Below are 12819 nucleotides of genomic sequence, written 5' to 3' on the forward strand. Positions count from 1 at the left end.
GCAACGGGAGAGGCCACAGCAGAGGGAGGCCCGCATACCACAAAAAAAAAAAAAAAAAAAAAAAAAAAAAAGTAAGGAGGAGAATGGGATAGTGCAAGTTTTTGAGGAACTGTAACACCTGATAGGGGGATGACCCAGCATGAGGGACTAAGAAGAAACGGCCTGAGAGGCAGAAGAAAACTCACAGAGAGTGGAGTCACAGAAGCCAGAGGTCGAGTGAGGAGTGGTTTAAAGTGTCAGATGCTGCTGAGAAGCCAAAGGACATGGGAACTAGAAAGCTGCTGCCATTTAGGGATGTGGAGGTCATCGGGGGCCTTGGCAAGAGCGGTGTTGGCAGCACGATATTAAGAAAAGACATGTTTCAGTGGAAGATGACAAAATGGAGGCGGCTAGTGTAGACAATACTTTCAAGAAGTTTGGCTATGGAAGGAAGGAGAGAGAAAGAACAGTCTCGGCAAGGAACGTGAAAGTCAAGAGTAGTTCGGGCTTTGGCGGTATTTTTCTTGTTTTGTTTAAATTTTTTATTATGGAAAATGTCTAACATGTATAAAGTAAGCAGACTATTATAATGGACCTCTCTGTACCCTAGATTCTGTGAACTCTGGATTGTTTTGTTCCCCAGAAGAGTCAGTTTTGTTCTAGGAAGGAGTTAACTTGGCCAGACTCACCTTCCAAACTCTGTCCCTACTGGTCCGCAGCAATGGGAATCTCTGCTGGGTTCTTTCAGCGTTCAGCTGCAGCTTTTTTTTTCTTTTTTTTTTTTGCCAGGCCCTTGGGTATGCATACCTGAGTGGTCAGCCAGCGATCTGGGCAGGTTTTACACACAGACTTGGAAGTTCATCCTCTCTGCATCTCCTTCCCTTCCAGAACTTTCCCCTTCACTTCCTGACTGCTCTTCCAGCTCCAACTCACTTCTCTGACACCTCAAGCTAGTAAGACTTTGGCTTTCTGCTGCCCCAAGTTGCTTGCAGATTAGACTGCTCTCAGGCAAGAGCTGCAAATTTGCAGATCTCAAAGGACAGAATTCCTGCTTTCGAAGGTAGATTCCCGTCCAGTGTCTGCCGGTTTGGGGCCAACTTCCATTGCCTTAATTTAAAATAATTTTGTAACATAACAATAACATAAATTGTTTAACAGTTAACCATCTCATCATTGTTATCTGCAGAAATGTTATTCTGTCCAAGTGACTCTGTCACTACCAGAAGCCAGAAGTTTTTAAGATGATGGACTTGGGCATATTTTAGGGCTAATGGAAAATCTAGTAGAGTGAGAGATTGAGAGAGACAGAGAGAGGGAGGAGGGATAATCAACAGTGTGAGGCTCTGTAATTTTCACTGGAACAAGAGGAATGAAGAGGTTGGCTGTGGATGCAGAAGTTTGTAGATTCACTGGTGGGAAACTGACAGAGATGCTTCCTGTGACATCAGAGACAAGGTCACTAGGGCAGTTGTGGGGGGAAAGGTGAGGCAGTTGGAGGTTTGGGAACAGAGGATTTTGAAACAGTCTTTGGAAAGAGTGAATTTTGACCAGAGAAACTCTGTAGGCACAGAGACTGGTCAGTACTGAGAGTCTATGTGGGTTGACAAGGAGGAGTGGATGGTGGCACCCATCAGTCTGCCCTGTAGTAGGATTGTTTCCACCCGCCTTCGGCTGCCTGGGTGGAGATGCACAGGGAGAAGAAAGTGGGTTTCCTCAAGGGGTGAGAGTTTTACAAGACTGGTGAGACCAAAGAGCAGGGCCATGGGTGTTTACAGTGTTGACGAGGGCATGACTTAAATAATGGGTCACAAAATTAAAGCATCTCTTAAAGCCATGACAAGCGTTTTTTGGAAGTGCTCTCTGAGTTAGCCAAGGCAAGTAGAAGAGGGAACTGTTCTCCCACACCTCCCCGACCTACTCACACTGACAAAAACAGACTGAGTATTTGGCCCTGGGCAATTCACATGTCAAAGGAGTCTCCCTCTTGGGTGCGTTGGATAAAAAAAGGAAAAGAAGGAAGTGGTACAAACTACTTGCCATCCTCTGCACCATTCCCGACCTCCCCTCCCCAGGTACATATTCTCTCACCACTGATCCCAGGATAGAAGATTCAGATCCACAGACTTAGGTCTAAACATGAAAAGTTCTAAGTCAGGCTAATAAACTGTTGAGTAAAATATGTCTCATCCTCCTACCCTTACAAATATACCTTCATGATGGTCTGGAAGGCCAAGTTTGAATTTAGAATTCTCAGACTCTAAAACTGGCTCAAGGCTGGCAGCCCACCCCTCTTCCTATCCCCAGCTCCATGCCCCACTGCAAGAGGCCATGCGTACGAGTGTCTGGACATCACAACCCACACGTCCAAGTACCAGTTATAGCCCCAGGCTTAGGGATCCACCCACTGCAGTGTAGTCTGTACTTGGAAGGAAGGACCCAGAGAAAAGGCTCACAGAGTCCCTAAAAGCAGCCTTGAGACCACTCCATCAGAGAATTCTGGGGTCCTGTGTGCCTGATCTAGAGAGGGGAAGGAAGGTACAGGCTCTGTGAACACAGGCTCCAGGTGGGTACACCCCTCGACCCCATGGACCTCTTTGCCCTCTGGAGGGGAAGAGTTGGAGGAAAACCAGAGCAGGGCTCTCTACATTGCTGGGGCTTTGGGCAGGGACCCCTTTTGCCCAGGTCCATGGTTAAAATTAACTGATGCAGTGATGCACAGTACTTGTGCTCTTTGCTCTGTTCCTAGTCTGACTGGTTTCTCTGTGTGTATGTGTTTTTCTTTTCCCAGTGGGCTGTTTATCACCATTCATGACAAGGGCCATCTTGCAACCATGCTGAACTCTTGGCCAGAAGATAATATTAAGGTATGGCCCTGTTTTCTTTGATATTGCTCTATTGTTGGATGAATCCTTTCAGCCTGGACTAGAGTCATTCTCAGCTATGAAATGGGCCATTACAACATTAAAGGCAAGACACTGCATCCCTTCCCCAGGCCCAGACCATAGACCAGTTACAGCCAAGCACAAATGCGCCACGGAGTAAAGGCTTGCATTAACCAGGCATCCATGTGAAAATGTCTATTATTAGTAATAGTAGTAGTAGTAGTGCATGTATTGAGTACCTGCTGAATATACACTGCCAGTTTCCATGGTGGATTCAGGGAAAAATCCAACATAGACCCTCTTCTCAAGTGGCTGACTTTTCATGAGGAAAATAAGACAGAGACACAAAAGATTAACAGGTGGAAGCTGACCAGAGATAAACAAGGCACACTGAAGAGCTGGGGGTGTTCAAGGAGGCAGAGATTACTTTTAGCCTGAAGGGGATCTGGGAAGACTTAGTGGAAGAGGTGACATTGGAGCAAGGCCTTGAGTTGACGGGTAGAGTTTGGACGGTCAGGCATTGGAGGGACTAAGATGGAGGACAGGGACATTCTGCACCGAGAGAAAAGGTTTATGATGAGCGATGTCTTCACACCTGGCTGTACACCGCAGTGTATGTGTTGGGCGGGCGGGAAGGGACGCATATGCAGAGTGACAAAATGAACCTGGCACTGTTTCCTGGAGCATCAATTTTACTTGAAACATTTAAGGAAACTTTTTTATATGTAACAAACAGGATATAATATAGAGTGCAAAATTGGTGAAGCTTTGTAGAAACATGTTAGCCTCTGGCTGTGTCCCCAGATCTCCTCCTGTCAGGGGGACTTCTATGGAAGAGTTTCAGGGACTCTGGATTCTAAGATCATTGTCACTTCTGCAAACAAACGGGTGAAGCGAAATTACAGAACATCTGCTGGCTGCTTGGTGAGGGCATTTCTGGCTCTCGAGCAGGGGAGGTGTTGGACCTGACCAAGCCCAGTATATGTACCTCTTGGGGCAATGCTGAAAGGCTGAGAGTTGTTTGCTCTCAGGCCCTCCCTCCTTCCGTCCCTGCCAGTTCCCTGGGCCACCTCCCTCCACCAGGCACTGAGTACAGCTTCTCTCTACCTACCTCTCCTTGTGTCCCACCCACTTCTGGCCCTCTCGGGGGTGTGGTGACATTCAGAACCAGAGCCAGTAGGGCAAGACCTTGGCTCTCAGCAGCCAGGCCTGAGCCACAGCTGAGGCCCTTGGACTCCAGTCCTGGCCTCGGTGAAGAGCTCAATTCATACGTCTCTGTCTGGGTGTGATGTGCCCTGTGCTCTTCTTTCCTGCCTATCTGCTTAGACTCTGGTTACATGCAGGCCTTGGCCCTGCAAGTTTTGGTCCCAGTCCCAGAAGAAGCAAGTTTCCAAGGTGTGTCTAGGATGAATCTATAACAAAATCTTGAGCACATTAAGGGAAACTACTTCACTCGATGGGAAGTTAACTCCAGCCTTCCCTGTGTGGACATGCTCTGAGGTCCTACAGACTAATCTTTCCTCCTTCCTGAACAGTTCAGCCGTGGTAAAACTTGTCCACAGTAGGCATTCAGTAGATGCTTGCTGAGTTGAATGAACTCAGTAGATGGACACGATGAACAGCTTCCAGGTACCAGGTACCAGCCCTGTGCCAGGAGCAGGGAGATGGGGTCTGTACTAACATCTATGGTGCCTCTGTGCAAGCTATGAGGAATTAAAAAATAAGATGAAAAGACACCCCCTTTTAACCAGTAAGAGAAAAGCGCTGCTTCCTCCAGGCTGGCACAGGGCCTTGGTGAGGGGCTCATGGGCTGGATTTCAGATCCCCATCACTCCTCTTGTCAGGGCGTAACTTTACAAAACTGCACCCAGGGCTCTGCTTTGAGGAGTGTAGAATGAGAAAAACACAGACCCCGAGCCCGCGTTGTGTCACTCTGACTGGGAAATCAAGATATGAATTCAAAATAGAACCTCGGCTGCTAAGTATCCATGGACTTCAACCAACATATTCCGAGAACCTTCTAAGTTCTAAGTGTCTCCAGAGAGATGGAGATGCACCTGTTGTGATTTTAGAGAAAGAGAAATGAGGGCTTTGGGGTCACCCTGGGAGAGGTGGAACTCGGCAGGCCTCAAACAAGGAGAAGCATCCAGAGCCTCTAGGAAAAGCATAAGTAACATGAGTAGGTATCTGGGCCAGTGCATCTAATTCAGTTGCATTCAACAGCCATTTAGTAACATCTGTTCTGTAAGAGTTCCCTGGGGGTTCAGGGATAAAGAAGGTGCACAGGCCCAACCTCAAGGAGCTTGCAGGCTAGTTAGAGAGACTGACCTGGAAACAATTACAGTAGACTGTCTGTGCTGCCGAAGACAGGAGCCCAAGGATGAGGAGCAAACAGGGTGACTTGTTGGCCACTCACCCTGCAGTACCCCAGAGTGGACGGGTGAATGCCTGGGGCCACCTCCCCCCCTCCATCCTATACTCCTGTTTCACTTTGGAGGAGGCCAGAGGTCAGTCTCAGAAACTATGTAGAAGAGTCAGCTCTGGCTTTGCAACCAGGCAGAACTGAGTTCTGGTCTTGAATCTTCCATTTACCTGCTGTGTGTGCGGATCACCTCTCTGATCTCACAACAGGAAATTGTGAGGATTAACTATGGTAAAGTCTGTACAACACTGAAGGGCACTTGAATGGACACTGTCATTGCTGGAGGTGGACAAGGCGGCTGTAGCACACACAGCAGTGCAGGGAAGAGACTGCAGACACCTAAGGGTGGCCGAGGAGGGGGTCCCCTTACCAGGGAACCACAGACCACAAAAGGGCAGCCAGTCGATTTGGTCCCTAGAGATGTTTGATTTAAAGTGACTTTTGAAAATTCTGAATTCGTGGACAACATTTTAAAATTAAGAGACTTCATTTGAAAAGAAAAAATTTTTTTAAACCCTGGATTTCTAACTTCTCTAGAAAAACCAGGAGCTCTGAATATTGGACCCATAGTTTGGCATGTGTACAAGTCAAATAGGACTGATCGGGTTGCCCCAGTCCCTACCCCGCCCCATCGCCGGCCTTTTTCTGGACGGTCCTTCCCTCTCACTCCAGGGCTGCCCTTTCAAAGGTTCAGAATGTTCTAAGCCACAGATTTTCTTGTTTATTGGTGTGTTTTCTCCAGTTACCTTTAAAAGAGGAGATGAAGAACTCCTTCCCTAAGTAGGGAATCTCTGCTTCTTATCCCTTTCATGGTACTTTGGTGCTAATGGAGACTCGCCTTCAGTATTTCATTTGATTTTCACACTGTGATCCGAGTGGAGCAAGGAGTGCTTCTGAAACCCCCCAGGTGGGTCTTGCGGAAGGGGTAGGCTAGGGGCGTGACTTTTCTCAGATGAGCAAGCTGGTGTTAAGTGGTACCCACAGTCACCCACAAGTAAGTGATGATGCCACCCAGAGCCCAGCTGCTGAGCCATCGCTCCCCCCAGCTTCTGAATAGGGCAGGCAGGCAGAGTTTTTCAAGGCACAGGTATCTCTGGACCCTGATGTTGTCGGCTGGAGGGGAGGGGTAGTTCAGAGAAGCTTCTGAAACAACTCAGGAGATAAAAGCTGAGTTTCTGTGGCTTCCCAGCCAGAAAGCGGAACTGCCAACTGAGATGTAATAGGAGTAGGCTGTGAGGGAAGTGAGGTCAAAGCGCAGGTCTTGGGGACCATGAAGTTTTGTGGCCCCTCTTGCTCAGGGAGGACAGGCCAGCCTGGCCCACCCAGAGCTTTTCAGCATAAATCACAAAGGGGAGTGAGAACTGCTTTTCTGACTCTTTCCCACAGAGGCCATTTCCCGGAGCCAGGAGGAATGCCCAGCTCAGAAAAGCCCTCCTCCCCAAGAGCTTTCCCAAGGTCCTAAATCTCTCCTTCATCCCAGTCCCAGCAGCTTTGGGGAGGAGGTGCTGGGAGGTTGGCCGAGTACTGGAGCCAAAGGAGCATCCCCTGCCTCTGGGCACCAGCCACTTGGGCCTTTAAACTTGGACCAGATGTTAGTGCTAAGTGCCTGCCTGTCATGCACACGCCCACCCTGGGTTAAACCCCACTCAGTGTCAGCAGTTGGATTTCCTGGGACACATTCTCTGAGATGGAGATTGGCATGTTCGGGAGTGCTCTTGGGATCAACGCCTCTAGAAGGAAAGGAAGCAGGACAGGGAAGAGGGAGAGAGGTTGGGCTAAGTGGGAGCCATCGGAAGACCAAGCTGAGCGCACTAGGAGGCTCATGGGCAGGGATGGTCCTTCAGAGTCATCCTGAGTTGGGCCAGGGGATCTGGGCCTTGGTACCCTTGCATCCATCATTCATTGGTTGTGGGCTGCTGCCCTGGGAATGGGGTGTGACTTTGGTCAAGGTGGCTCTCTTCAGTCGAGGAAAGTCCCAGAATAGGCTCATAGCTGAGGGTACCACTGGGGGAATAACCCCTTCGTTCCTAAAAGGGGAATCTGGGCGGCACAGCACCCTGTCCACCTCACCAGCATTCTGCTAAGTGCTCTGCACAGACTAACTCATTGACTTCTCCCAGTGAGCCTCCAAGAGGCAGGGGTTGTTACCATCCCCATTTTATAGACAAGGAAGCTGAGAGGTTAGCTCAGCTTTGCTCATAAGGGATGGAACCAAGATTTGAGACCACGGACTGTGCATTATTTATGTTGTGGAGAGGAAGAAAAAAGGAGGAGGAGGAGGAGGAGGAAAGGGAAGGATAAGCGGGAAGGAAGAAAGAGCAGGAGGAAGGAGAGGGCCTCACACACAGTGCTATGGGCAGCCCATGCCCAAAGCTCCAAGTCCAGGGAAACCAGAGCCAGAGCAAGCAAGGAGGCATGATCCTCCAATCAGTCCTGGGTCAGCCCCATTGGATCCACCTAGGTGGAGGGAGGTGGCAGTAAGTCAGAAGCTAGGCAGACAGAGAAAGAATGGGCCGCACCATCGCTCAGTCGTCTGAATCTCCTCCTCGCCATCTGAAATACTACAGAGGGGTTATGAGTTGTAAAAGCCATCCTAACAAGGAAACTGTGATCCAGTCCACTGGTAGCTATTGCTGGGCTCTAAAACCCCAGGATGCTGCTCAAGTTTGCCCTCAGCCTTTTGACCCCGACTTCTCCAGTGACCCACAGCTCTAGCTCCACTGACGTCACGAAAAACAGGATGCAGCCTCTTCTCTCTGAACTTGCTCATCTACTCCAGTTCTGAATCCAGTCCCGTGGAGAAGAGCCTTTGCTCTCTGTGCTGGATCTATGACATTGTCCATCAGTTACTGAGTTCATATCACATTGCAGGCCCCAAGCTAAGTGCTAAAGAATCAAAGAAGACAAGACCCTTTACTTACCCTTAAAGAGTTGCTATGAAAGACAAGGAAATATATATAACTATAATACAGGGAAGAAAGGGATAGGTGCTGTGGGAGAGGAAAATGCTATAGGAATGCCGAGTTGGGAGTGATAACTTCCAGAAGGGAAGCTTCATGGACAGAAGTGCCTTTTGAATTGTTCCTTGAAACATTCAAGGATGGTAGGGTTTGGATCAAGGAGATATAGGGATTGAGGTGTAAAATGGCGTGTAGTCAAGAAAACACACACTTTATAAAGATTAACAGCATTTCAGTTTGGACGCAGCATGGAGTGGATAAAGGGGAAATTCAAAGAGCAGTTTGGGCGTAGGCCACGGAAGGCCTCAAATGTCAGTCGAGGATGTTTGAGCTTTATTTTATAGACGTCAGGAGCCACTGGAGGTTTGGGAGCAAGAACGTGACAAATCTGGGTGTGCTTTGGAAAAATGAAATGGAGTAGGGAGAAGTCAAGAATAGAAAGGCCAATCAGGGGACCACTAAAGTGGTCAAGTGAGACGCAGATGGGCTGGTCTAAGGTCAGCAATAGGGAGGAAGATCATGAAACAGGAGTGAAAAATTGAAGCAGGTCAAATCAGCAGAACTTGGTGACCAATTGACTGTGGATGACTGATGACAGAAGAAGTCAAAGTAGATTGGACAGTTTTGAGCCTGGGAGATAGGAGGTAACAGAGTGAGGGAGGACAGCAGAAGTGGAAAGTTGAAAAGGAGAAAAAGGGAAAAGCAGATTCATTTGGTAAAGCACTTGGAGGATTGGAGAGGACTATTGGACATCCAAGTGGCAATCTCTGACAGATGGTGAGCTGTAAGCGTTTGCTTAGAGATGACAGTATTTGCCATTTGAATGAATGACAATGTCAAGGTTAGAATGCTGTTGAGTTTCTCATGGCCAGGCTTTCTTAAAAGCTGCCAAGGTCTCCCCTTGGTTTCCTTTTCATTCACTCATTTAACAGATATGATTGTTGCACGGCCTTTCTATGGTGAGGCTGAGCTAAAGAGAGTTGAAACAATTAAAAATTCTACTATGTAATCTTTGCCCCAAATAATAACCATCAATATAATCATACAAGCAGTGACCATTTGCCAATCACTTACAAGGCACAAGGCACCTGGTTAAAATGAGACACTTACTATTTCATTTCATCTTTACAACAAACTGACGAGTTGGACATTATTATTGTTCCCATTTTATGGAAAAGTAAAACTCAGAAAAGTTATCTGATGACCCAAGATTACATATTGGTGGGTTATCAAGGAACCTAGATCCAAATACTGGTTATCAGATGCCAAAATCCCTGCCATTAACCTTTAGGCTATTTGGTGAGATTAAATGTACATTTTAAAAAATGTTAAATAAGAACCCAAATGCTATCACCATCAGATTTTTAAATTGCACCTATGCAGGGCTTGGCAAGCAGTAGGTACTTAATAAGTGTTTGCAGAAGGCAGGCAGGCAGACAGGAAGGTTGAGCAGGCCAGGTGCGTGGTAGATACAGCAAGTGCCAGGAGAAATCACATTGGGTTGTAACGGCAGGATTTGCACTGCTGGAGAAAGAGCGGGAAGGGACAGGAATATAGAGGCTGAGAGGCTAGAGACTATTGGTGAATTCAGAGTGTGTCTGATGGGAGTGAGGCCAGTTCTGCTAGAGGGGGCAATTGTGTGTAGAGTTTCAGAAGGTATGTTGGGTTCCTGTCATTAAAGAGATAAGCCTTTTGGACTCCTTTATGGACAGTTAGAAGTAACTAAAGGCCTTTGAGCCTGGTTGTGAAGCTGTTGCAATAATCCAGCCATTAGCACTACAGGATGGAGAGTGGATGACAGATGGAGGTGAGACATTCCCTCGGAGGAGTCAGGCATGTAGTCAAGCACCTTTGGACATCCCCAGGCTGGGAGGGTGGCCCTGCAGAGCCCCGCTACCATCTTTTTTTTTTTTTTTTTTTTTTTTTTTGGCCACACTGAGCAGCATGCGGGATCTTAGTTCCCCAACCAGGGGTCGAACCCATGCCCCCTGCATTGGGAGCGTGGAGTCTTAACCACCAAACTGCCAGGGAAGTCCCCCCGCTACCATCTTGAAAGGCCCCAGAGTTATAAGGAGAACACCCTGGAGTCGTAGCTGATTTCCTCTGTTGAACTCCGTGTCACTCACTGCCCCTCAGCAGAGAGAAATCTCAGAGAATGGGAACCAGAATAAGGAGGCTTTGATTAGGAGAGACGGTAGAGAAATGCCCAGAGTTTGGGCACTGAGGCGCAGAATGAAGGCACAGGCTTCACTGGGGAGAGCTGCCAGCAGGGGGTCAGAGGCTGAGAAGAGGGTGGCACCAAGGCGGGACAGGACTTTGCCAAGAGCACAGGTGCTTTTTCCCAGTCCAGCGGGGTTGTAGAAAGAGCCCTGAACCAGGTACCTGAAGCCTGATTAGAATCTCGACTTGCCATATACACAAGCAAGGTGCCCTTGGTAAGTCATCGAATATTTCTAAGACAACTGATGTGGAAACATCCAGCTCAGTGCCTGGCGGTTGGCTGATACTTAACAAATATGTACAGAACATGAAGGTCCAGGAGCTTCAGTTTGCTCACCTGTGAAACACAGATAACTATCCCAGACGGGCCTCCCTGCCAGGGCCGGGGAGGAGCAAGTGAGATGCAGGACGGGGACACTCGCCCTAGATGCAGGAGACCAATCTAAGGGGGACAGCACGACCTTCATGGGTCCGCTGCACTCTCCGGAGCCCCCTTTCCAGCAGTGGAGGTGTGGTTTCACGAGTCTCTGCGCCTGTTTCTACCAAAAGGCAATACAGCCCTGTGTGCTCTCACCCTGGGAGAGAGAAGATCCCACGGAGCCTGTGGGTGCTGGATCATAAACCCTCCCCAGTAGGAGTGGGTCTTTGTCTCTTTGTCGCCAGTGCTCACCACTGTACCTGCGTGGAGTAAACTGACCTCTACGGTGCCCATGGCACCACGCTTGGGGCCAACCAGGACAGCCACAGCTCAGAGCTGGTCCTAAGTCCTGACCCAAAGCTGGTTCCAGTGGAGGGCTGGGTGGCCCCATAAACTCCACTCATTTAGAGGTGGAGGGAACCAATGCTGGAGAGCCCGTTGGGGTGACCTATAAACAACTTCACTGTCACCCTGGTGGGTTCTTCTTGGCCTGATATTCAGGGCCCCTCGCAGTCTGACTTTCCATTCTCTCCTTTCTTGGGACCCGAACCCACACACACAGCCTACATTCCCCCCACTTCTACCCTGAACCTTAATTTCCTTTTGCATCAAGTACCTTTCTCCCCAGCTGTACCCCTAATGGATAATCTCCACCTGTCCAAGATGTGGCACGTGTGTCCCCTCATCTAAGAAGGGTTATCCTACAGGAAGTACCTCTCCCTTCTCTCAATCTCTGCTGCCCTTGAGCTGTTCCGCTGCCCTCACACTTTCCCCCCAGAGTCAGTATAACTATACACGTTCCATCTCTCTTTTGCCCATTAGTCCTTTAGAGGGCTGGGTCCGCGCATTCTTGTTTTTACAGATGAGCAAAGTGAACCTCCCTCCCCCAGGATTTGGCACACTGTCTTTTGCAAAGTAGGTGTTTCATAAAGATGTATTAAATGAATGAATGAGGGAATGAATAGCCATCATTATCATATGATTATTTCTGTCATCACTATCAGCTCCATCAGCATCTGTTAATTCACAGTAGGTAAGCCTGGAACTAGTACTATGTCTAGTACCTACTATGCCTTCGGTGATTTTTTGCCAAAACACAAAGATAATCCCAGTACACCTTGAGAACCCTCCTGGTTTCACGTGGAATAGTGACCCTAGCAGATGTCACAAGGAGCTCTGCTTTTTGCAGATTGGATTTATTAATAAACCCAGACACAGGGCGGAGAGCACGTATATGGGTCTCTAAACCCTGGGGCTGTAGTAGCAGCATAAGCACTTGTTTTATTATCTCCTTTCATTCTGCCTTCCCTCCCTGTCCCCAACCCCAGATCTCAAGCTGAGAGAGTCTGCTTAATTTCTTTGAGGGAGAATGACTCGGTGTGGGTTCCCTCCAGCTGTTCCTGCAGGAACAGAACCTCGGAATGCAGGCCGGTGTCTTTCCATCATCTCACCTCGGCGGGGTTTCTCTCCAGCCCTGCCAGAAAGGGGAGGGGATGGGGGAAGGGCCCGCCACCTGCAGTTGAAAGAATCCTTTGGCCTTATCCCAGACAAGCTGTTTCATCCCACAGCAGAGGCAGTGGGCGTCCAGTGGGCAGGCCTGACATGCTGTACAAACGAGCACTTTGTCACAGGAGGTGCTGTCCCTGATCGACGGCGGCCTGCTTTGCCTTTCAGGCTGTGGTGGTGACTGACGGGGAGCGCATCCTGGGCCTGGGAGACCTGGGCTGCTACGGCATGGGCATCCCCGTGGGCAAGCTGGCCCTGTACACGGCGTGCGGAGGCGTCAACCCGCAGCAGTGCCTCCCTGTCCTGCTGGACGTGGGCACCAACAATGAGGTAATGCGCTGCCTGGGCCGGGAGCCAGAGGGTGGCAGCTGGGGTGGCGTGGGGAGCACCTCTGTGTGGTGGTTCTGTTTACAAAGCATCAGGCCGTTTCAT

General features: G+C 49.0%; 1 protein-coding gene across 2 annotated transcripts in view; it reads left to right on the forward strand.

The window, feature by feature from the left end:
• Positions 1–12819, forward strand: part of ME3 (malic enzyme 3) — a 199181-nt gene that overhangs the window by 131767 nt on the left and 54595 nt on the right. For both annotated transcript variants that reach the window (XM_028500996.2, XM_007124907.3), the window contains exons 5-6: positions 2768–2843; positions 12556–12717. In XM_028500996.2, the coding sequence (XP_028356797.1) occupies positions 2768–2843; positions 12556–12717 (238 nt within the window). The remainder of the gene's footprint in view (positions 1–2767; positions 2844–12555; positions 12718–12819) is intronic.

This window comes from Physeter macrocephalus, chromosome 16 (genome assembly GCF_002837175.3).
Source record: "Physeter macrocephalus isolate SW-GA chromosome 16, ASM283717v5, whole genome shotgun sequence".
NCBI classification, from domain to species: domain Eukaryota; kingdom Metazoa; phylum Chordata; class Mammalia; order Artiodactyla; family Physeteridae; genus Physeter; species Physeter macrocephalus.